The sequence below is a fragment of the Mercenaria mercenaria genome, chromosome 11 (genome assembly GCF_021730395.1).
Source record: "Mercenaria mercenaria strain notata chromosome 11, MADL_Memer_1, whole genome shotgun sequence".
Classification (NCBI taxonomy): domain Eukaryota; kingdom Metazoa; phylum Mollusca; class Bivalvia; order Venerida; family Veneridae; genus Mercenaria; species Mercenaria mercenaria.
In genome coordinates this window covers 69,909,995-69,935,622 of record NC_069371.1, presented here as the reverse complement: position 1 = coordinate 69,935,622, position 25,628 = coordinate 69,909,995, and the positions used below count along the sequence as shown (strand labels likewise).

General features: G+C 34.9%; 1 protein-coding gene across 1 annotated transcript in view; it reads right to left on the bottom strand.

The window, feature by feature from the left end:
- Positions 1-25,628, bottom strand: part of LOC123532722 (dynein axonemal heavy chain 8-like) — a 330,542-nt gene that overhangs the window by 99,508 nt on the left and 205,406 nt on the right. Inside the window, exon 57 of the mRNA XM_053518182.1 lies at positions 17,509-17,701. Within this exon, the coding sequence (XP_053374157.1) occupies positions 17,509-17,701 (193 nt within the window). The remainder of the gene's footprint in view (positions 1-17,508; positions 17,702-25,628) is intronic.

The following is a 25,628-nucleotide window of genomic DNA, read 5'->3' as shown; positions in this document are numbered from 1 at the left end:
AAATTACTGTGGTGTACTGTAGCCTTGCTCATATAGTATTTGCCTTGCTTAGAAGTACAGTACGTTGCCTTGCTCCGCTAAATATTGTGGTGTACTGTAGCCTTGCTCGTTGCTTAGAATTACAGTACGTTGCCTTGCTCCGTTGGTCCGCTAAATATTGTGTGTACTGTAGCCTTGCTCGTTGCTTAGAACCACAGTACGTTGCCTTGCTCCGTTGGTCCGCTAAATATTCCTCATTGCTTTGCAGGTAACGTCGAGTTTTGGGGGATGTTTAATTTACTGTGGTGTACTGTGGTATCCCTTGCGTCCGTGTGGCGCTGCTTGTTGCTCTACAGGTAACGTGGAGCAATGACGTGGTGCTTTACAGTACGTCTGGTTTCCTCCCCGGTCGACTGGTTTTTCAAATAGCTTTCATTGGAGTGGCCATACTCTGCCAAAATATTGATAATAACTTTTATATTGAAAGGAATATTTCATAGGTTGAATTAGCACTGTTTACAGTATCTTACGTGCCGGTAATTGAAATATGTGACTGTATTCATATCTGAAATGTACAAATAAACATGTAAAAATGTGAATGCTACTTGTCTTCTGGTTATAATTTCGGGTAATAAAATAAACGTTTTTTTTTTAGATAAAAACTGTATATTGACGCTGATGTTTTGTGACCTTGCACTGTTGAACCACTTCAACAGTGCTGTCTCAACTTCTTGGAATTTTGCTAGTCTTTTGACTGGCGCTTGGGCAAGTTCTCGACTCCCACCCTCCGACATCTGTTTTATTTTTGTTTTGGGTTTAACGCCGTTTTTAAACAGTATTTCAGTCATGTAACGGCAGGCAGTTAACCTAACCAGTGTTCCTGGATTCTGTACCAGTACAAACCTGTTCTCCGCAAGTAACTGCCAACTTCCCCACATGAATCAGGGGTGGAGGACTAATGATTTCAGCAACAATGTCATTTATCAAATAGTCACGGAGAACATATACGCCTCGCCTGAGGATCGAACTCACGACCCCGCAATCCGTAGACCAACGCTATACCTACTGAGCTAAGTGGGTGGGCTAACTCAGCAGTTTAACAATATTGAAAGGTAGATCTAATCTTCGTCAAGAATATCTGCTGTGTCAGTAACGAAGACACGATGTTAACTGGACAGAATCTTCAATTCTTGGTACTTATAAATGCAATTAAATTCACTCAATCTTGACACAATTCAATACAAATTATTCAATCCGCGTGATACACAGCTTACATCGTAAACAAACAATTAAAGACACATTAGAGCCGGTTAATTGGTTTCAGGTTGCAATCAGGATCACTGAGTGCATGTTCTTTTTTTCGCACCTCCGGCGGCAAACAACAATTGAGCGAATACAAGTGCGTGAAGTTTTTCACACCTCGTTTGGCAGACGATAAATGTCCACTCGAGATAACCGATTTCCAGACAGAGTAAATTTTAAAGTTGGGGAATGAAAATTTAGTCGAGATAGCGAAAAAATCGAAATCAAAACTTCGAGATATCAGTAGTTGATTTATATAAAATAAGAAGGAAAAAAATCGGGACCGGGAAAATCCACTCGAGACATCGAAATATCGAAATAACCGAAGTTGAGATATCGAGATTTGACTGTACAAATCAATGTAATACCAGTTTAAAGGTAGGGTAAATCCGTATAAAGTCGGACATCGTAGAACCTCGGACAGCTCACAGAAAAACACGTTTATCCAACTAATATCCACCTTTACATGACCCAGACGCTTATATTCAGTGTCATATAGCCCTTGTTTTTATATAATTACACAACTGCATTATCTGCACATTGACACCGTTTACGTATACACATCAATCGGTGACGTAACACACACCCTTTCGAAGATTTCGCACTATTTCAAAAGGCGGGTCATTTGAATCCTTGGGTGCGTTCAGAGATTTTCATCTTATTTATGCAAAAGCTTTCATATAAATGATCTTATCGGAACCATAATTATTGAAATGTAATAAAAACGATAGTTTGTTAAAAGAAACGGGAAAACAAATGAAAAATTTAAGAAAAACTGAAATGTCCGAAGTTTAACTATCTATTTTGCGCTGTAGTTAAAAGTCGGACAAATGAAAAAAGCTAGATGAATCGCATCGACGTCTGATTTCAAATAAAACTGTTAGACCTAGCATTAAAGCATCATATTTAGTTATATAATGAAATTTAGACAATCAGTGTAGGAAGATCTACTTAAGATTTGTTTTGTTCAAAATATAGATCTGATCAATGTTCTATATTTCATTAGAAAATAAAGAATCACATAGATCTAGGCCTACACTATCATTACGACTAGATATACCAACATTGTGCACTGCTTTAAAATTTGAAACACTTAGAACTACCATCAACTTAGCCACTTTGCAGAAAATTTGTTATATTAAAGGTGAATAATGCTTACAGGGACATAAATGTAGGGATAACACGTGTTTTCATGTTATAACGTCTGCAGAATCCCGAGGGATTGGTTGGTGCCCGAGCCCATAGGGCGAGCGTACCAACGTTTACAGAGGGATTCAAAGAGGTTATACCTCGAAATGAACATGCGCTACCGCTATTCTAGCATAAAGCGCGAAAAAACCCCCTAATAAATGAATAAATGAACACGCATATATAAAAAGGTGTTATAACAGCCCGTGAGCGCGAGAATCTCTCTGTTAACACACATTTTCTCCCTTGTTAAAACATCCCCGAAAATGGACAATAACATCCGTTTTATGCTAGAATATATATATAGATTCCTGCGTCTAAAATACCGGTATATTTGCACCTGTTATATGATTATCAATAACAATGTATAGCTCCATTAAATTTATGGGTTCATAAATGAATTGTTCATGAATGTAAGGATAACGCATGTTTTTTCCTTTTATTACATCTGCAGAATCCTGAGGGATTCTTTGGTGCCCGAGGGTACCAACGTATCCCGAGGGATTTTGCAAATGTTATTACACGAAATGAACATGCGCTAACGCTATTCTAGCATTAAACGCGTCAAAACTGATAAATGAATATGTGTGTCTCTCAACGTCATTAAATTTCCACGAAATGCGTGGGAATGTCTGAGTTGTTCTTTTTTACGTTGACGTAATTTCTTTTTGAACTATCCGTTTTTGGGACCGAATGAGGTTTCCGCTTTCCACGGAACGCATATATAAAAAGGTGTTATAACAACATGGGAGCGCGAGAAAGTCTCTGTTAACACGCGTTTTCTCTCCAGTCAAGTAATAAGAAGAGCAGTTTTATGCTAGAATTAATTGAAGTTATTTGTATTTAACTGGAAACATATATTATTTAGGCAATGAAGAAAGTCATAGTGGAAAGCCTGTATGCAGTCGGCATGCACCACCATGGGGGGAGGTCTCTGGAGGTTGGCACCCAATACCGTGGAAAACCTGAACCGAACAACAAATTTGATCCATACGCCATTGCTACATTTTCACATCCAACATCTGTTCTATGTGCCTATTTGCGCCGTGAAGACGCAAGACTTATTTCAGATTTCAGCAGGAATGAACTGATCGAAGGACCAATTCTTATTAAGCCAAAATTTGAGCCCATTTGCCGAGCTCGTGTGGGCCCATCACAACGCTGCAATTTAGGATTTTATGCAATGGATGGAAATGTTGTTAAAATTGAGTCAATTGCAAGTAATCATAATCACTCCCTATAACGTGATAGTGCGACACCACCAGATAACATGACACCAGATCGGGTAACGCGACACTCTGCAGAGTTTGTTGTCGATTAGAAGTAAGTATTTTCAATTTTTTCTTCACACAATGTGAATCAATGAAAAGCAGACTCTTACCAGGTTTCGAGGATAGAAAGAGGCATCTAAAGGAATGTTTTCTGAATTAAAAAGACCACCAAATAATCATACAGATGGCTAATCCACGGCAAGATTTTCATTGTTTTGGATATTGAACAGAGGATTTTTTCTCATTTCTGAAACAATAAACTTGGCATTACCCTCAATAGAAAGTCAAACATTCTCTCTCTTTGTCTGCCAAATATCCCGGCGAAATCGCCATTACTTTCGAAAATACAAGGTGTTAAAGTCGGATGGGTAGACCAAAAATGTTCTGTCTGACACCACATAATTCCCAGGGAAGGTTCTTACTGACACCAACTTTTGATGATTAGATGTTCTGTCTGACACCAGCATTTGATCATACTTTTTTTGCCTTTATTTCGCTCGGTTTGCAGTATTTTATCGAATTTACACATGTTTTTGGGTATAACGGGTCGTTAAATTCATTTTTCTAATAAGGGTTTAGGTTATAGTGTAGAAATTCACCGTAATTCGGTCGAAAATGTGCCTTCGTGGTGTTGTTGAAAGTAGTATACATAAAAAAATACTTACTTTTTTTATTTTTGGCACTTTTGCATGTAAAATGGGGGCTTATTTCATTCGCAGAATGTATTTTCAGTAAAATAAGACGCGTTTCAGGTTAAATATCACGTGTATATGACAAATGATGAGAGAAAACGAAAGATGGGTCGTTTACTGCGCGATGCCGTCAACAACGCGATTCGAGAAAGGGTCAGTGGCTTCAATCTGGCGGCGTTCCACCACAAATCTGTCTACACCACCTTTTCTTTTCATAGTTTGACAGCTGATTATTTGTAGTTTACTATATATATATGGGTTTCTATGGGTTGAAGTTCTAGAAAGTATAGTACATGGATCTAAACTATGGCGAATTTACACTAGAACCCTGGTATAAAACCTTTACAGTTCAAGACGACATTCGGCATGATTTTAGGTGTCATGACAATAAATGTGTAGAGAAAGTAAAATCCCGAATGATTTAACGGTTGTGCACCTCGGAGTGGGGTAGGAGGAGTCATATTTTGATAGGATTGTCAGAGTCAATATTTAACAAGCTCTGAAAGACCTATTCATATATTGTTGACCTAATCATATTCTGTCAATGTTTTAGTATCTAGATATATATGATATATGAGTACCATGAGAAAACCAACACAGTGGCTTTGCGACCAGCATGGATCCAGACCAGCCTCTTGTCAGGATCCATGCTGTTCGCTAACAGTTTCTTTAATTGCAGTAGGCTTTGAAAGCGAACAACATGGATCCTGACAAGACTGCGCGGATGTGCATGCTGGTCTGGATCCATGCTGGTCGTAAAGCCACTTATAATGTTTGTTTTCTCATGGCACAGCTCATATAGAAGTAGAACATATATTTTGAGGGGGTCTCAGACGTCATTTTGATTCGTTGTGCTGTTGGTTGAATCCAGACATTTGAATTGAAAAGACTGGCTGGCAGATAGGTTGCTATTTACAGTAATGGAGACCCATTATTAAAAAAATCTTATAGTCCAAAGGTCGTGTACAGAAAATTTAAAGACATTCTTTCCTCCAGAACTTACTCTTTGGTATGTTTTCAAAAAATCGAAAATGAATGTACTATCGTATAGCATACATGCCCTTGATACATTAAAACAACTTGCTTGAATTGAAGCTGGCAATATTCATATAGACACCTTAGTTAAAATGTCAAGTTATTGCCAATTTTCAATATTACAAATCATCTGCAGGCCCGTCGGAAGTATTGTAAAGTTGCTGGTGCGAATTATATAGCGGCCGATAGTTATAGCGGCTAATCCAACCATTTTCGTATAATTTCTGTATATATCTATATATTCCACACATTAACAGCAATTAATATTTCAGGTTAATGGAAGAATAATGGACAACAGACGGAATGACAGGTGTTATAATTGTGATGAAAGCTTTGATGTATTCAAAGTTACAATAGATCATTTAGTGCAAAATCACCCATCATACTGTATCAGATATCGAGAAATTGAACTGAATCCTGAAAATGGTTGAAATTAATAAAATTATTCACGTTTTTCATCGTCTGCTAACTATTTTTGTCTCCAGTTCCCTGTAGTTATTTTACCGCGTTTTCTGCTTGCAATTCACGATTTTCTCATGTTTTCAGTGCACTATATAAGTGACTGTTAACTGATAATTCTTCACATGAGGTTGAATATTTGACAGCATAACAAGTATTTTGATTATTTGTTTATTCTCGTAAGAAAACTTGACAAACCCTTCTGAGACGAATATTCAGTTTTTGGACATCATTTGCATCTGGAAATGAACACTCAACGTAATACTCAGAGAAAAACGTAGCAATTTCGGAAAGGTAAAGATCTATAACTTTTTTCTATGTTCCGTAGTGTTTTGTCAAAATGAATATTTTTAGTTTGAAAATTTGACACGTGCAACGGGAATGTCCTAGAATTTATCAACATACTGTTTCCACAAAATGAGACATTTCATATTGCTTAAAGTTTTGATTTTGGCTAGAATATCTTTTACAAAGATTACTGACATGGTAAGGTTCATCGACGCCAAGGGATATATGCTTATACGGATTTACAAAATATCTTGTTTTAATTTCGGCCTACTGTATACTTGAATTAGTGGTAATGTTGGCTGTAGAAATTTGAAACAGTTTATCTGTAAACAATTTGAATATTTTAAGCGGCGGATATGTTACCTATATAGCAAATTTGTAAGTGACGAACTTCATAATCCTTTGTTATTCGGTTTTAATAACAGCAGAGAAGGTTTTAGGGTCACGAAGTTTTCGTGCAAATTGTGCAACAAATTACTCCGTCTGGTCAGAATGTTCAAATAAAGAAAACGTGCATATTAAAATTTATCTGTTTTGTATATTTTCAGTAAGTTTTATGGTACATGTGCACAAGGTTTGTATAACACATATAGATGCGTTTATTTGTTTTTCTCTGTGACTTTGCAGATGTTTTCTTGCTTAATGTGTTATTTTACTGTTAATGTTACTTAATATAAATTCACGATGAAAAAACCTGCTATTGAAGGAAAGTAAATATTACATGTATATACTTCTGGGACGAGATTTATGAACTAGTACATAAAAGGTGTGCATATTGTATCAGTACGTAGAAGCGAAGCGAAACATACTTATTCGTACTTTAATTTATTGGGCGTAAATGATTTGAACAGTAGTTACAGCTCGTCGTATTTAAAGCGTTTACAATTCGATTTAATATTAGATATGTTAATTGTTCTTTCTTCAGATGATGCTATTGGCTTTTAGCATTAATCAGAGAAAACAACAATAGAATGTTGCCGATTGATTTTGAATCCTGTGATGTTGTGATTAGCACAGAAGCTTTGACTTGCTTAAATGTAGACCACGTGGTGGATATGTTTTCATAAATTAAATTGCAGTGAAAAGATAAGTATATGTTAAGATAAATTTGGTTTTTAAAGCTACTTGCCCATAGTTTAGGTGAAAAAATTTCAATGTTAATTTCCGCCATGTTTGGCATAGAATGTATATATGACACTGAAAAAATGATGAAGTGGATGAAAATAAAGTTAGATATTGGAAAAAATGCAAGAATAATGTAAATTGGCTGCACTACTTCAAAAGCGTCGAAACTGTTTGTTCCTTCTGCACACTATATTTGGTTATTTTTAAAGAGGCACCACAAAATAACTGTATTCTTTTGTATTTCCATGATGGTAATTATACATGTTTTGCATGAAGAAAATGAGAAATAACAAGTATCCAGTTAGAAATTGACAGGGACATATATATGGCCAAGACAATGTGTGTAATGTTTTAAGATTTTATTGAATTACTGTAGCAATATGTACATAAATCAGTGTATTTAGTTAAATTTCGATCACATTTTGTTTCAACAGTTTAAGATAGTTATTCATATATATTTTTGAAACTATGCTGAAAAGAGATTTCCTGAATAAGTTTGCAGATGAAGTTGTCAAAACACATTTATTCAGGAAAGGCCTAAATTGTCCACATAAAATCTTGTGGTATAGCTGTATTTTAAGACTGATTTTCATGAAGATTTTGTTGGTGAAAAAGTAGGTCACCAGGTCGTGGTGGGTCTTTAAGAGTATCTTTCAAAAAATCTTACGCCACTAGTCACTTCAGAGTACCCTCTTGTTATGGAATTTTGAGAAAAATTATTAGAAATGATCAGCTTAACGTAGAGATCGTTTATTGATGTGCAATTCAGTATTCAGAATTGGTTAGAACTATGATAAAAATTTAGTATTTGTTCTTATATTTTAGTTGTAACATGAAGTCACCAAAACGTCAGTTATGTTGATTTTGAATCGTGTGATGTTGTGTTTAGCACAGAAGCTTTGATTTGGTTAATTGTAGACAATGTGGTGAATGTTTTCAAGAATAAAATTGCAGTGAAAAGATAAGTATATGTTTAGATAAATTTGGTTTTTAAGCCTACTCGGCCATAGTGTAGGTGAAAATTTTCAATATGTTCATTTCTGCCATGTTTTGCATATGACACTGAAAAATGAAGTGGGTGAAAATAAAAGTTAGATATTGGGAAAAAATGCAAGAATAATGTAAAATGTGTGCATTATTTCAAAAGCGTTCGAACTATTTATACTTTCTGCACAATTTATTTGGTTATTTATAAAAGTATCTTGCAAAACTCTTATGCCTATAAGTTTGTACCACTAGTCATTTCAGAGTACTTTTATGGATTTTTGAGACAATTTATTACTGAGTTAGCTATGTTGCTTTTAGCCTTTCGTGCATTAGTACGTTTTCTGCCATTAAGTCATGCATTATTGTGTTGACTGTCTTACTGCAGTTGTGTGATAAATTCAACTACAAAAAGAAGTACATCTGTGAAAGATATTGTTTTGGTTTATTGAGCTGTTTTAAAGAACGACCGTGCTATGATGCATTTGTTTTTACATTTTTGCCGTACTTTGAGACCACTGACCGTTTTATTTTTGTTATACTATGAGAGTTTTACATGTAGATCAATCTTCAATCTGTTGATTGTTGTTTTCAGATGTCGTGATTAGAAAAACGTTGATTGGTGGATGATATTTATTTTAGAAGTTGTAAGGCTAACAAAAAACTACAATGTACGAAAAACTGCTATGAAAATATGAAATATCTAATATATAATGTTCTTTTCAATGATGGATTATTACGTTTTGATATATTCAGTTGTTTTACGACCGTGCTGTGATGGTGTTTGTGCTTGAGGCTACTGTCCATTTTACCTTGGCTTTTAAACCAAAATATAATCATTAATCCATTAATTATTTTAGATGTGATAACCATAACCGTGTTTGGCTGACATAAATTTGAGACGTTTTCAAACTGTAGTTATTAGCTTAACGAAGAGATTGTTTGATTGATATACTGTTTAGATATTTTAATTAAAAATATGTAAAAACTGCGACGGAAGATAAGTATTTGGCTATAATGCGGAAATAGTGATCGTTTTACTTTGGTTGTGCTGGGAAAGCATTTGCGTTTCTTGGTGAAAAGGGAACCTTTTACTGTGGCCGTGCTGAGAAAGCATTGGCTGTTTATTTTAACCGTACATTTTTGCGTTGACTGCCTTATAGTCAGTGTTGTGAAAACATTAGCTATGACACTTTTACTTTTGCCGTATTTTGAAAGTGTGGGATGCTTTGTTCTAGTCGTGCATAATTGCGTTGACTTTCTTATTATTAGTGTTGTGAAAACGTTAGGTATTGTAATTTACGTCGGCTGTGCTATGGAAGTGTTGGCTGTTTTATTTTTGTCGTGTATCATTTTGTTGACCGTTTAATTTCTGTGTTGTGAAGTCATTAGCTACAGCATTGGGTACTGCATTAATGAATGATTATTATATTTTGATAAATGAAGTTGTTTTAAAAATGACAGTGATTTTGTCTTTTCATTTTTGACATATTCAATTACGTTAATTGTGCTGTGATATATATATATATTTATTTTATCTAGATCAATCGTTAATCTTATTAATATGTTCCTTTCAGATGTAGTGATCAGTGTTACCTTGTTTGGTGGATATTTATTTCTGTTAAGCTAAGAACAACAATGAATAGATAAGTATACATTTGTAATATAGGGAGTCGCTTCAAACTTAATTTAAAAGGATAAGCAAAAGCACTGATTTTTTACATTGTGCTTGTACGGCTAAGTGCTACCTGTTCAAGCTCAATTTGCTAAGGAAGTTATGTCCGTTTTGCTTTAACTGTACTGTAAAAGGTTTTACTGTTTTGACTGGTTATAACGCAAAAGAGCTGACTAGCCAAACAAGTGTTTATATTAAACTCTGCAGTAAGTGTTACTTTTCGATGTTGTGAATAGTTTAACGTATATTGTTTTAGCGAAACTTTGATAACAAGACATGATGTTGTTTTTTTATATTTCGAGTCCGTGATGCGAAAACATTAGCCGTTTCATTTCTGCTAAACTTTGAAATGTTGTCTGTAATTTATTTTTGCCGAGTTCTTTCCAAATGAAATATTTAATGTGTGAATTAATATTTTCAGATGGTGTGCAAGTTGAAGCTTAATGTAGATAGTAAGATGGATATGTAATTCATATAAAACTTGGTGAGAACTGCAATGAAAGATAAGTATACTATTTGAGTATCAAGCTGTGTCTATTTTACTTCGGCTGTTCTGTGAAAGCGGTGGGCGTTTGGAAAAAATGACCGTTTTACTTTGGTAGTGCTGTTGAAGCGTACGCTGTGTCGAAAAAGTGACAGTTTGGTCGTGTTGTGAAAGCGTTTGCTGTAAAAAGTGATCTTTTGCTTTGGCTGTGCTGAGAAAGCACGGGCTGTAAATTTTAGTCGTGCATTATTGCGTTGACTGTCTTTTGAATGCTTTGTCTATGATACGTTAATATTAGGCCGTGCTGCGTTTACTTTGGCTAGTGTTCTGAAAACTTTGGATATTTCTAAAAGAATCTTTTGAATTTATTACACTACAATTACCTTCTTTGTTTAGCTCGATTGGAATGCTGTCAAATACTAAGACCTGTATCCTATATTTTTGTTTGTTGTTTTTGTAGTTAGGAACATGAAATTAGTGAATTATTGATTTACTCACGACATAGAGTGAGTAAATAAAATTATTCATGTTTTTCATCGTCTGCTAACTATTTTTGTCTCCAGTTCCCGGTAGTTAATTTACCGCGTTTTCTGCTTGCAATTCACGATTTTCTCATGTTTTCAGTGCACTATATAAGTGACTGTTAACTGATAATTTTTCACTCGAGGTTGAATATTTGACAGCATAACAAGTATTTTGATTATTTGTTTATTCCCTCCTACCCACCCTTACAGACATTTCAAGTTTCTTAATAGTTATTGCTGATGGCTTGTAGCAGTATTCGAATATTAACGGCAGATTTGACTTTTTGACTGTGATTTAAGTAAGAGTAATCATTTAGTTCTAGAGAGATCCTCAGGCCAGACATTACGTCTCTTTTATGTTCTGATAGAAAATAAGGTTCACAGTTACGTACCTTATATTTCACGGGTCTTTTAGACATGAAGAGTTCTTGATAATTATTACTGTTGAGTATTCATGTATTACTAGAACTTTAAAGGTTGATATACATTTAACATTATATGAGAACATTTGAATTCTTCATGTCAGATTAGGTATCCACATTTAGAAAAGTAACATTCACAAGTACGCATTCTATATCAATATATTTTCCCTTACAGAAGAAAAAGGCCTGCTGCATACTCTTGCTGTGTACATACAGCATATATGATGCGTACATGATGTGTACTGAAATCAAGGGCTTTAAATAGTACGCAGGATATACACCGCACATACACCAATAGTACGTTTGTAGTACACTTTTGACATGCAAATGAGCTCTGCCGCGTACTACTTGCTGCGTACATGCTGTGGACTACATAGTACACAGGATGTACGCTGGAGGAATTTAGTTTGCGGGAAATAGTACGCAGCATGTACGCGGCACATACACTTTTCACATGCAAATAAGACTGTGGTGTACTACCCCTGCGGCGTACATACTGTGTACTCCTGCGGCGTACATGCTGTGTACTCCTGGCCCGAGTCCTGCGGCGTACATGCTGTGTACTCCTGCTGCATACATGCTGTGTACTCTTGTGGCGATACTGCGGTGATAATGTAAATTCCTTACCCCACCAACTTTCATATGCAAATGCTGATCATTTGGACAGAAAAAAAACAGAAAATAGGTAAGTGACATGCATCAATAAGTATTTACCCTTACCAAAATAATGTAGATTGATGTTATCAAATAAATTTGTATGCTTTTCTTCATCCACTTTTCAATGAAATAAATCAATTTTTGTATCATGTAATTTGGTAAACATTTGAAGAAAATGGCGTAACTGCATCAAGGGGAAACAGCTTTAATGCAACTAAATATAAGTGTTATGATTAATTATAGACCATGTGTGCGTAGTATGTATTTATTTTGGTTAAAATCCATCTGAGAACAATCTAGGACTGTAATTATATAAGCATTTATACACTTTTACGTCCGTAAAAAGTAGCGCACCAAAAAATTATGGATTGATTTTTTCCAATGGGGCGAGCGCAATTAGCCAAAAACGTTCTGAAAATATACGAGTGGCAAATCCGATGAACAACTTTTTAATTTGGTGAGGCCTTAATGAGTTAACATAATGAGCATTAAAGCCTTTATAAAACATGATAGAATGGTGTTCTGCTTAAGAGTATTCAAATAACAGTGAGAGCTATTAATTCTTCTCATTCGGGCGCTGTTGAGGCATTATCTTGGTAATTGTATTTCATGTATTACAAAATGTAATGCAACGAAGTTCAAATAAGGCTTTTCAATTATCCATGTTAGAAAGCTCCAGGATTAATTCAAAATGAAAAAGAATATATTTTTACACTGCATGCAAGGTGCAGCTCAGAAATCACTAAGATGTAAGCTTCACAAATGAACATTGCAAATAGTTTGGCAAATTTTAATTGTTCAGAATACCGGTAATCTGAACTATTCTATGCTATTAAGATAAAAGTTACTCAGAAATCAAGTTCTTGCTTCCAAAAAAAAAAAAATGTACAAATCCTTCCTGCATGAAGTGTACTTCAGACTTTTACCTAAAAAAATTCAAAGTATAAACACCAAAAGAAAATGAACAAGTCCCTCCCGCATATATGAAGTTTACTTCAGACTTTAACTTATAAAAAAAAAACTAAGTATGAATGCCAAAAGAATTGTACAAGTCTTTCCCGCGTATATGAAGTGTACTGCACAAATTTCAAAGTATCTGCGGTGTACATGCAGTGTACTATTTTCTTGTACAAGTCCCTCCTGCGTACATGCAGTGTACTCCTTAAATTTTCAGAGCCTGTGCTGCGTACTTGAAGTGTACTAGTGACCTCCTGCGTACATGCTGTGTACTCGTCGAAATAGTACGCGGCATGCGGTGTATGTAAAATGTACTCCTCTGGCGTACTACTGTGTTCACAGCAAATACGCAGCATGTACACCACAGAGGCTTGCTTCTGTAAGGGGAAATACAGTTTTATCTTTAAATAATATTATCTCCGTTTAAATTTTGATGATATATTTCACAATTGCGTTTTATATCACTTTTGTCATAATAAGTAGTTGTTAATTCAAGTTTTTTTTTTTCCTTCTAAAGTATTCCCATTTTTCTTTGATTTTTTATTTCATTTTTTACATGAAATACAGTTTTATCATTAAATAATATTATCTCCTTTTAAATTTTGATAATATATTTCACAATTTCGTTTTATATCACTTTTGTCATAATAAGTAGTTGTTAATTCAAGGTTTTTTTTTCCTTCTAAAGTATTCAAAATTGAGTTTTAAAATTTAATTACACGTAATTCAATTATTCTTATGTGTATTTCTTAACTTATACAGCAAGCAAAAATATGAATTAACAACACTTATTATCTACCTTTTTTAAATGGTACAAGCATCTGGTAGACAGGGTATTCTTGAGAAGATTTTTTCATTATTTTCGTTAAGTTTGCTGCAACAGCTTTTTACGCCGTTTCCCATATTTTTGTTATGACGTTAGAGCCTACGTCATTGTATTATTTCAAAATGTTACTGCAGTAAAAAATAAAATTATTTAAAGAAAAAATAAAGAAAACAACATATATAAAATATATATTCATAACAAGACTTTTACTCACGTGTTGCAAAGTGCGCTTATGATGGTGTACAAGTATTCCAAGTTACAAAGCCTTACTTTTGCATCATCATCATCATCATAATCATCATCATCATTGCTTTTCTCATTTGGCTTTCAGTTATGGAACGGAAACGTGGAAAGATCCTGCACTATGATCAGCAAGATCTAGAGAATGCGGTGAACGCTGTGCACGCTGGGGAATCAATTCGTAATGCCGCATCTAGGTTCAATGTGCCCAGGAGCACAATAGGTGACCGTACATCTGGCCGATTTGATATAAATGAGCCGTTACTGCACGGGAGACCCCCTGCTATCCCAGCAGAAATTGAAAACAAAATCGTCGCCTCCGTTAAGATGGCTGCAAAATTGGGTGTAGGATTAAGTAGAAAACATATCATAGCTAGGACTAATGTACTTTGTAAAAGAATCAAAATTCAAACGTCGTACCCTAACTTTAAAGCAGGGAAGGATTGGTGGGAGGGGGTCAAATGGCAACACCCAGAAATAACAATAAGAAAGCCAGAAAAATTATCAACTGTCCGGGCCAGGATGTTAAACCCAGTAGTGGTGACCAACTACTTTAACGCTTTAGAAACAATCGTTAAAGAAACAAATTTAAATGCTACAGATATATGGAATTGCGACGAAACCTGTCTCAATTTTGAGCATTCCCCAGTGAAAGTAGTCGCAGAAAGAGGCTCCACAGTGGTTAGCAAAACCAGTCAAAAGTCAAGTAACTTGACAATTATGGCTTGTGTTAACGCCGCAGGGAATACAATGCCTCCTTTGATAATAACTAAAGGAAAAACGGTAAAATCCTTACATGGTTTTAAGACAACAGATGCCCCGAATGATACGGTCTGGAGTTACCAGGAGAAAGGGTGGATTACCGATGAAATTGGTGAGAAATGGTTCAATAGTGTCTTCCTAAACACTGTGGACCCAAGCGACCACAGTTGTTGATCTCTGATGGACATACGTCGCACGAAACACAATCTATTATAGAACAAGCGATTGAAGAGGACATCGTCCTCTTATCACTCCCGCCACACACTACACACTATCTACAACCTTTGGACCGCAGTGTATTTGGTACTTTCAAAAAAGCATATAACGAAAAATGCTCACAGTTCATGGCCGAACATCCTCTCTACGTGGTTAATAAGCATACATTCACGTCATTGCTCACAAAAGCTTGGGACGATGCCTTCATGGAGAGCAACGTAAAAAGTGGGTTTGCCTCATGCGGAATATGGCCCGTGAATGTGTCTGCTATTCCAACCGAAGCCTATAAACCAAGTTCCGCGACAGATGTCCCCAGTGTCACATATAACTCGACAGGCTGTGTTCCTAGCATCATGTCAAGCACCAGTGTATCAACTAATCTCTCTGGTGTCAATTGTAACCATACAACAAATGACTCTAGCGTCACAAGCAGCTCTCCAAGTGCGACATCTATACCCACAGTTGATATTCCCAATGTTGAAGGTTCGTATATTTTTTATTATTCTAAAAGGTAATAAAAATGAATAAGCGTATTCATTCTATTCATGTAATGTACTAGTCATTACATTTATTCTTGTTTGAAAGTAAATAATGAAATCCAGCAGGTTATGACACGCACAAAGCACGGAGCCAACCAAAAAGCACATACAAGCAAAGCATTTAATGCATTATCAGATTAGATCTAATTCGTCTACCGTGTAACCTTGTAAGTTTCCTTTCATGTTTTCATCCAAGTGTTGTCAAGAGTATTCTCTTTCCTTGCAGATTCTCCGGAAATTACGACTGCTGCACCTTTATCGAACAATACGGTGCCACTGACTGGTGATAATGAAGTACCTGCCGACGAGTCTGGTGCTTTCAACATATCAGTGCCGTCCTTGGCATACTTGTGCCACTGGCTGATGATAATGAAGTACCTGTCGACGAGTCTCGTGCTTTCAACGTATCTCTACCCGTTCTTGACCTATCTGATCCTGCAACGCTGTTGGAATTAATTTCCAGTGGAGATTTACTAATGGATAGTGTAGATGAAAACACAATAGAACTTGAAACCAATCCTGACGTTGACAATAGTATAAGTGAAGTGTTTCTACCCCCAAAACTCGAAAGAAGAAGTGAAACAAAAAACAGTGCTGTGAAAAAAACAAGCCATACAATTTTGACCAGCGATGAAATAGTCAGAAACGAGAGATTCAATTAAGAAAAACTGAAAAAGAAGTGAAAAGGGCCGCAAGGAGAGTTAAGAAAGAAAAAACTGAAAAAGAAGTGAAAAGGGTTGTAAAGAGAATTAAGAATGAAAACTAATGAGACTGTTCATTGTTCTAAGTTTCAGAATTTGCAAGTGTTAAAATCTTTATTTTTTTTTACAATTATGACTCAGTCCAAAATCAAAGAGGTATAGTTCTTTGCCAAAACTGACATGTTACTATATATATATATATTTTTCATTTTAAGAAGTAAAAAATACTGAAAAACTTTGCTGAAAGGGTTGGTAGTCAAATAGTTGGTGTACTTGGTTATATTTCTTTAAGCAAAAACAAAAGGTTTCAAGAATGAAATAGTTATATCTCATTGCTACTACATGTATAATCTTCTTGACAAGTTTAAATTATTGGTAAAAGGTAATGTAAATTAGATCTAACTGAATAAATTACATATATACACTAAATTATTTCATGATAACCCTGTGCTAAGTAGGCTAACAGTTGCTTATTTTTTAAAAAAGCGTATGATGTCCGAGTTTTGACTATTAAAAAATACATGTCCGAGTTTCTACTTCAGTATGTCCGAATTTCTGCTACACTGTCCGAGGCATGTCGTTTCACCCTAAGGTACATTTTCTTCGTATTTTTCGGAATGGTTTTGACATTACAGTGCAAATGGATATGAAACAGGAAACTAACCTTATTATAAGTAAAGGGAAGTAATCCACAGGAAGTTATCTCCATTTAGTGAAGAACAGCAATCTGGCAAGTTTGTCTATTCGAATTTTGTTCGACTTTATACAGATTTACCCTAAGTGGTGAAATACACTCAAGTTCTGTTTAGGGTTTTACCACATCAAACTGAACCTGACACAGAAGTGACAATTTCAAACATAAAGACAGTGAACCATTTTTAAGCACTTTCTATGTTAAGAGAACATTCTGTGGCAAGGATTAAATTTCAACCCTGTTTCAGTTAGCTCTCCAGAATAAGTTGTGGTAAAGATTTTGTTGAAAATGATTATCCATCACTATACATATTAGCCAACTATCAATTGGCAGTGTGTGTTACAGAGTTGATATAAAGAGAAATGATTAGGTGAGGCAACAGCCCTGGTTGCAAAGCATTTGCAGACTTGAAATTGATAGTCTTATCTTACTTTACGGTATTTGTTTTGGCTGTTGGTAACACATGTATGCTGTAAAAACACATTCACCTGTTCATATATTTTTGGAGCTTCCAGTAAAGCATCATCAGCTTCTTCACCTGTTGGTTCTGGAGCTTCCCTGAGAAAGTCAACAAAGAATGGTTCTTTTGGTAGTTCACTGAGGTAGTCCTCCCCTAGATGTGTCTTGCACACGTTTGTCAGTGCATTCTCAAACCACGTTTTGTCTTCTGAATTAGTAAATCTGTTGAAATAAGATATTCTTATGAATTTAATAATCTGATGTTTCTTTATGAACTAAAAGGTGTTCAAACCTGTCAAGAAAGCTATAAAAAATTAAGCAAAACATGTAATAAGCATCATTTTGTACCTCGTTTCTGGCATAATGTATTCAGAATGACTGGCCACTTCTCTTGATAGAAATGAACCCTTAGTTTATACTAATTTATTTTAGATCGATTGTGAAGCAAGTTCTACAACCTACAGTAATCACTCTCGACACCTCTTTCCTAATGAAATCCATCACCAAGAGGTTATGAACCCTTGAATTTTACAGATTCAGAAATGAAACAAACATCTAGCAGGGCAACAGATGAATTTTCGAAGTGAATTGGGTATTACCCCATCATTTTGGTTTGAACGGGTATTGGCTGAGGGCAGTTCCAGAATTAAATGTATGGGGGGATCTGAAGGCACTTTTTGAAAAAACCCACATAATTTTTTATTTTCCTCCAACCCCACTACCTATGATTTTTAATTTTCCTCCAACCCCACTACCCATAATTATTAATTTTCCACTAGCCCTCACCACCTATAATTATTAAATATACAATCAAAGGCCTGAATGGCCTGAGTCGGCTAATGATTGATGTACTGACAGTATAGTCTACCAGTTTCAGTTTGTTTTTAGTTTTTTTCTTAAAATTTCATAACACAGCTCGATATTTACCCAAAATATTATATCCGGATACGATTACACTTTTCTCCAGTTTGAACAATATATTTTACAAACTGTGATGATACGAAGACATTTAGCAGCAATTGGCAGTATTTGACATTGAAGTTTACGGTTAAATTACCTCTTATTTAAATCTTTTCATAAAAAAGTTGTTTTGTTTCGCCAAACATAGACGATCTACTTTCGATTTCAAAAACTACAATTTAATGTTTTGCCGATTTGTTTATTTCTCGAAAAATAAGAATTAAAATCATTTTTAATATCTGTAGTAACTGAACAAACCAGTAAGAGCTTCTTCTTCCGATAATTTATCCGTTTACTGACTGCAAAATTCATGTTTGTGTGTAGAAACCCACGCAAAGTTTATACAAATCATACGATGCGTGTATACGTTCAATGTGGGAGAATTAAGGCTGATCGGGATCGGCTATGTTACCTAACGCATCCAGACGATTCAGATTTTGTTTTTAAAAAAGCATTGTGTGCATTTCTGTAATTTTATATACGTTTTTATACGCTTAGAAATTATTAGACATGCGTATTTGCATTATTTCTATACGTAATTTACGCTAATACGCATCTTATCTGGAGCCCTGTGGAACTATTTTTTGTCTTTCGCTGGATGTTACGCAAGCTTTGTAAGCCTGCGCAATTCATAAAATGCACACTTATGCTTAATGAGTTACATTCGAGTATTGCACAATTACAAGTCATAAATATGACAGATTACATTGTATATTGGTCATAGCAAAGGGAATTCACACAACTTAACTTCATTCATACAGTGAACTGTTTGAAGTCTGAGAAATCTAATGGAACTACATCCCTTCACTGTGTTATTTGGTCCATTTAGACTTAGAGAATCGCTGGATAGCAAGGACTCGTCAAAACGATTTCATCGTTTAGCCGACTCAAAAATCAAAACATGGAGAGGTCTATTGTTATAACCGATGACGGTAGTATTTACCATTTTCCTTTTCTGTATCTCAAAAACATCATAGAGTCACTGAAATGCTTCATTCCGCTTCGAAAATTCGCCATTAGAATAGAAAAATGTATATACCCCATCCACCAGATTTATTATAAGCACGTTTCTTAAAACATGTTCATTTACCGCTTCCGACTATTAAGTCTGTTTGTTTCTTTGGGGTTGAACGCTGTTTTTTTAACAGTATTTCAGTTATGTAACAGCGGGCAGTTAACCTAACCAGTGATCCTGGATTCTGTACCAGTACAAATCTGTTCTCCGCAAGTAACTGCCAACTTCCTAACATTAATCAGAGGTGGAGGACAAATGATTTCAGACACAATGTCTTTCATCAAATCGTCACGGAGAACATACGCCCCGCCCGGGAATTAAACTCACGACCCTGCGATCCGTAGACCAACACTTTCCTACTGAGCTAAGCGGGCGGGCTCCCACTATTAAGAACTCAAATGAAAACTATTAAAAATTCAGACATTTCAGAGCCTGTCACGGATGTAGAGATACAATATAAATTCAAGCTCTTAAGGAGGTAGGTTACCTTCATATTTGTATGTGCGCATGTCCAACCGGAAGCTAACGTGATGATTTACGACGACGTTTACGACAAACTAAATGTGTTTGTATATTCATTCTTCTGAAAACAAATCAGGAACCCGTCTTCGACCTGATGTTTTATGGCTTAATAATGCAGAAATAATGAATAAATTGCCGCAGAAACGCTTCAAAACAATGTTGCTTTCAAATGACGTGATTGACGTCATGACGTTACGTGTCAGTTACCGCGCTAAATTAATAGCTTTTATCCTGAAAGTACGTTATTCTGTGCATTTACTTTATTTCAACTATTTTCAAATAACCATTATTTGCTGAAATATTTTTATGAGTCTGTTGCTCTGAATAATAATCAATATTTTGCTTCTTTTGTGTAGTTATATTGAAATGTTATGAGGAATGTAAGAAAATGGACGCTGGTAACCAAGTTATTTGGAATCTAGTTGGGTGAAAGGTTACTTGTTACGGCCATTTTCAAATAAAAAATCTAGCAGTTTGATTTGTAATACCTATTTTTCAGGTTCCATTGATAATTTGTTACTTATATACTTAAATTAAGATCTAAAATTGTTCAAATTTCAGTAGAAAATTGTGGTTTCTTGAATTAAGTTGATGTTACCATGGAAACGAAGCCCGTGACCTATATATATCTAAATGTAAAATTCAATAGCGTTGACACTGGTCTATTTAAGAAACACAGCTTTGGCTTTTTATTTTCATTTCAACAATATCCATGAGAATAAAAACAGCATGCTGAACGATTTTTCCATGAAAAATGCCAGACGAGGGGTACTGCCGTAAGTATTATAAGCTGTGCAATTTGTTTGAATAAATGCAAATAACATGAAAATATAACTTATGTTAGAAATAATATGTTTTAAAGCTACATTAACTAGAAAGATAATCTTATTCAATATGTTTTATAAGAAATTACTACAAAAAGCAAGATATAAGCTATTTTAAACATCTCTGTTGCCATGGTTACTTTAAACTTTGAGAAAAATAGGGTACCATGTAAAGTGTTTGGTATTTTGCTGATAATATTGCCCAAATATTCCATGTTGGTCATTAACAGAATAGCACTGAAGCCGTCGAAAACCCGTATTTTTATACAACGTTGTTTAAAAATGAGAGAAAATGCGTTACCATGGAAACACGAGCACCGCGACATATACATTTTAAGCTTATATTAGAAAGCTAACGTGCATACTAGTTAAATTATCAATTATGCAGACTTTTACGGATATCAATGAAACTAAAATACACTGAAAAGTGTTAAATATCAGTATTTTCCATCTTCTTTCAACATGAAATACTTTTGGAGGGTCATGTTCTTCAAACCTGGATAAAAACTGAACTTGAAGAGACAAAGACAACGAAATTGAGATTGTAGAAGTTAAAACTTCATATTACACGAAATACAAAACAAGAGCACCGCCTTGCGGGTGCTGACGCTCATCTGATTTTTTTTTGTATAATAGAAATATTGTCCTACCCATGATTTTCTAAGTCTAAAAAGGGCCATTATTCTTGCAAAAAGCAGAATAGAGTTATGTTTCTTGATGTACAGTGTCCACTTATGATTGTGAAAAACTGTTGCAAGTTTTAAAGCAATCGCTTTGATAGTTTATGAGAAAAGTTGCCTTAAACATAATACTCAACCAAGAAAATGATTTTCTAAGTCCAAAATGGGCAATAATTATTGCAAAAAGCAGGATGGAGTTATGTTGCTTGCTGTACAGGGTCAGCTTATGATGGTGAACAAGTGTTGCAAGTTTCAAAGCAATAGCTTTTATAGTTTAAGAGAAAAAGTTGACCTAAACATAAAACTTAACCAAGAAACCTGATATTTTCTAAGTCCAAAAGGGGCCATAAATCTTGCAAAAGCAGGATGGAGTTATGTTTCTTGCTGTACAGGGTCAGCTTATGATGGTGAACAAGTATTCCAAGTTTCAAAGCAATAGCTTTTATAGTTTAAGAGAAAAAGTTGACCTAAACATAAAACTTAACCAAGAAACCTGATATTTTCTAAGTCCAAAAGGGGCCATAAATCTTGCAAAAGCAGGATGGAGTTATGTTTCTTGCTGTACAGGGTCAGCTTATGATGGTGAACAAGTATTCCAAGTTTCAAAGCAATAGCTTTGATAGTTTAGGAGAAAAGTTGACCTAAACATAAAACTTAACCAAGAAATCTGATATTTTCTAAGTACAAAAGGGGCCATAAATCTTGCAAAAAGCAAGATGGAGTTATGTTTCTTGCTATACAGGGTCAGCTTATGATGGTGAACAAGTGTTGCAAGTTTCAAAGCAATAGCTTTGATAGTTTAGGAGAAAAGCTGACCTAAACATAAAACTTAACCAGGCAACGCCGACGCAGACGCCGACGCCGACGCCGACAACCGCTCAAGTGATGACAATAACTCATCATTTTTTTTTCAAAAAATCAGATGAGCTAAAAATGCTGCGGTTCAACTAATTTGAATTTACCCTTGTAACAAGGTAACCTACCTCCTTAAGCATGCATTTTCATTTGGTTGTAGTGCATTTTGTTTACAATTATATGAAAGTTTCAACACTGTAACCTTTCTGGTGACGCGAAAATATAACGCCAATACGTAATTTTCTATAAGCACGCGGTCATTACCGAAGAAGCATCATGGAAGGCACGTGCAGTTTCCCCGTCAAAATACAAAGAAGAGACGTCTGCTTCCGGTTCTAACAAGAAATTCATCAGCCCGATATTTACCCATATTTAAACCTGATTTTTATTCGTAAAGGCTGGTTCTTTTATTATTCACGTTTCCATCTTAACGTTCACATCTGTAGGTGTGTTCAACCAAACATTAGGAAAATCTACCAAACAGTGTACAAAAAATGTATATATCGAACTAGCCAAAGAGCTATAAAAGTAAATGTATTTATACTTCTTTGATGTAGCACAGTTTCTACTGAAATATGGTTTCAGAAGAATCATGTTGGGTCATTAAAACATTTATTGTATCATGCCCTGATGCCGACAAGACTTGTCATCCCTTTGGACATGATTAAATGGAAATTTAGTCATCCGTTTTTAGAATAATGATTTCACACAGTACATGTTTTAGTAAACTTGTGTTAAAGGCACTGACCTCCAGATCCTACGACAACAAAAAAGAAAAAAAAAATAGATATCAGAAAATTACTGCTATATTTCTTAAGGTTTTAAAACTTAGTTACTAACAGATTATGTTATAGAAACACGTAAGAATCAGTTGTTTTTTTTTGCGATTTTTCCATTCAAAAATCTGGATACTGGAGATTAACTGCCTTAATCATAAAGCTTTACATTTATTTAACGACAATTACGCGCATATTCCTCCATGGTGTATTGGTCCAGACTGCAGGAAAATTTTTATTGCCACGGTGGCCCGGGTTTGATTCCCGACTCGAGCATGTTTTCTTTCTCTCTTGATTTGGCATTTAAGACAGATTAGAAACAAAAACTTGTGTTCTGATGTTCAAAATATGACCAAACTTCAAGCGAAAATCTGGAGGTCAGTGCCTTTAAATGGCTAAACACGAAAGTAACAATTTGTGATCTTTTTGGCCACATAATATTTAACATATAACGGAAATAATTAAGGCAGGTTATGTCTAGGAAAAGAAATGAAATATTTCGCAAGTCACATTTTTTTTATTTTAACGTGAAATAAGTTTAAAAAAAAAAATTCTTTTTATGATGCTGGCTTTGTCATCAGTACTTTAAACTGCAAAAAAATGCACTTATTTATGATAGGTCTATCTATCATTTGCTTTAATCTGGGGGCAAAATATGATTTGAAACTAATAGAAGATAAGTTCACCTTGCAAATCAAATGAACACGTGGCTTTTGTTTTTTTTATCATGCTCAACATAAATCATTCAAGTAATTTAAAGAATCTGATATTCGCGATTTTTTGCAGTTTAACTTTGCATTGATACATAAGCGATTTAACTGAACAATTCGACACCGCATGTGCAACAGTTTAATAGTTCAAATACATGTTAGGCCACGTATTAGCAAATAAAACTTTTGCGTAATACTGCAGTAAATATGATTGTGTGCGACATTAGTGACTTCCCATAATTATAAATGAGAATGACTGTCGGGAATATTATGATGTGGGTTTTCTTAGCGACTTACGTGTTTTCACGCAGAAAAAAAAGTTTCAAAATCAGCTAGTGCTTCACAAATATATTGAAATACCTGAGTCAGATATGTCCTTTATATGGACGATGACGATAATTTACGTCGGCATCGGATAATGAAATCGGTACCATTAATTTATTAACATACAATTTTGTACTCCTGTTTTAAGTATTTGTGCGAGCATAGAAAAATTCAACTAATTTTAGGGAAAAGTGATCTTCATGCAAAGAATTTTTACTCAATTCTCGCATCTTTTATCAGAATATACGAGTGCGAATTAAGGTATTAGGTCACTAATAGAGAACCTCCTTTTTGAAGAGTATTTAATTCCTACTTTAAACCTACTTTTACTGCAATTCTTAGGGGGGCGTAGGTTCAAGCCCTACTGGGACCAAAATTTTTTTTCTTTATTTTCCTTTTTTACTAGTAAATTTTTACTTCTTTCAAGACTTATTATTGATGTTTTGTACAAAAATGGAAAAAGATGAATCTTATAAGCGATTTTTTGGTGTTCAAAGAGAATTACTACTTAAACAGAAGGGGTAGAGTTACACATCTTTAAAAATATTGAGTTACGCACGGTGAAAGTTCTCTATTTTGCTTTCACTCTTAGATTATATATTGTGGAAGAAATTTAGGTAGGTTTTACGTCTTCCCTAAGGTTATTTTTAAATGGAGTAAGCAATATTCAAAACAGAAACACATCATTCGACCTTATTTTTTCAATGTTGAAGTATGAATTCTGTCTCATTAAATCCGTTTACTTGAGGCACCATAGAAAAAATGATATTGACATTTTTATTTTGTGTTTTATAATTGTTTACCAAAAATGTTATGTTTCTTCTATTGAAATTAATGGTAAAATGAGTTCTCTGCAAACGTTTTGGATAGTGGCTATCACTTTGAAATTTGTCTCTACTTGTGCTTGAGGAGATACCATAAGTTATTCAAAATTTATAAACAACGGCACGGTTAAAGTTGTTTAAAATTTGCACAATAGTGCAAAACACGGTTACCTTTCAGAATATACCAAGCAAAGGCCATTTTGTAAACATTACTATTAGTGACCTAATACCTTAAAGGCGGGAAGAATGAAGTATCAATCAGTCTCCACAGATTTTACTGACTTCTGCACAAGTGCGAGATATAATCGATGACACGATTCTATTACGTCAGGAAATGTTGATTGACATACTTTCGGCGATTAAGGACGCTGTAAGCATCACCCAGACTGCAAATTCAACGAGAAAAATGAAATATTTAATGAACAGAAATAAAAAAAAAAAAAATGATCATATTTTTTAGATCAGTGATGTCAAAATTGCGTTCCATGTATCGCGGTCAGTAAAGTAGCAACTTTTAGTTAAAAAGAAAGGAAAATGTCTGTAATTAATTAAGAGAGGTAATCAAACACCCACCCCCCCATATTTTTTTTATATTTTTACAATCAACCCACCACCCATAAAGACAATTTTTGTGCGGACCACCACCCACAATTATGATT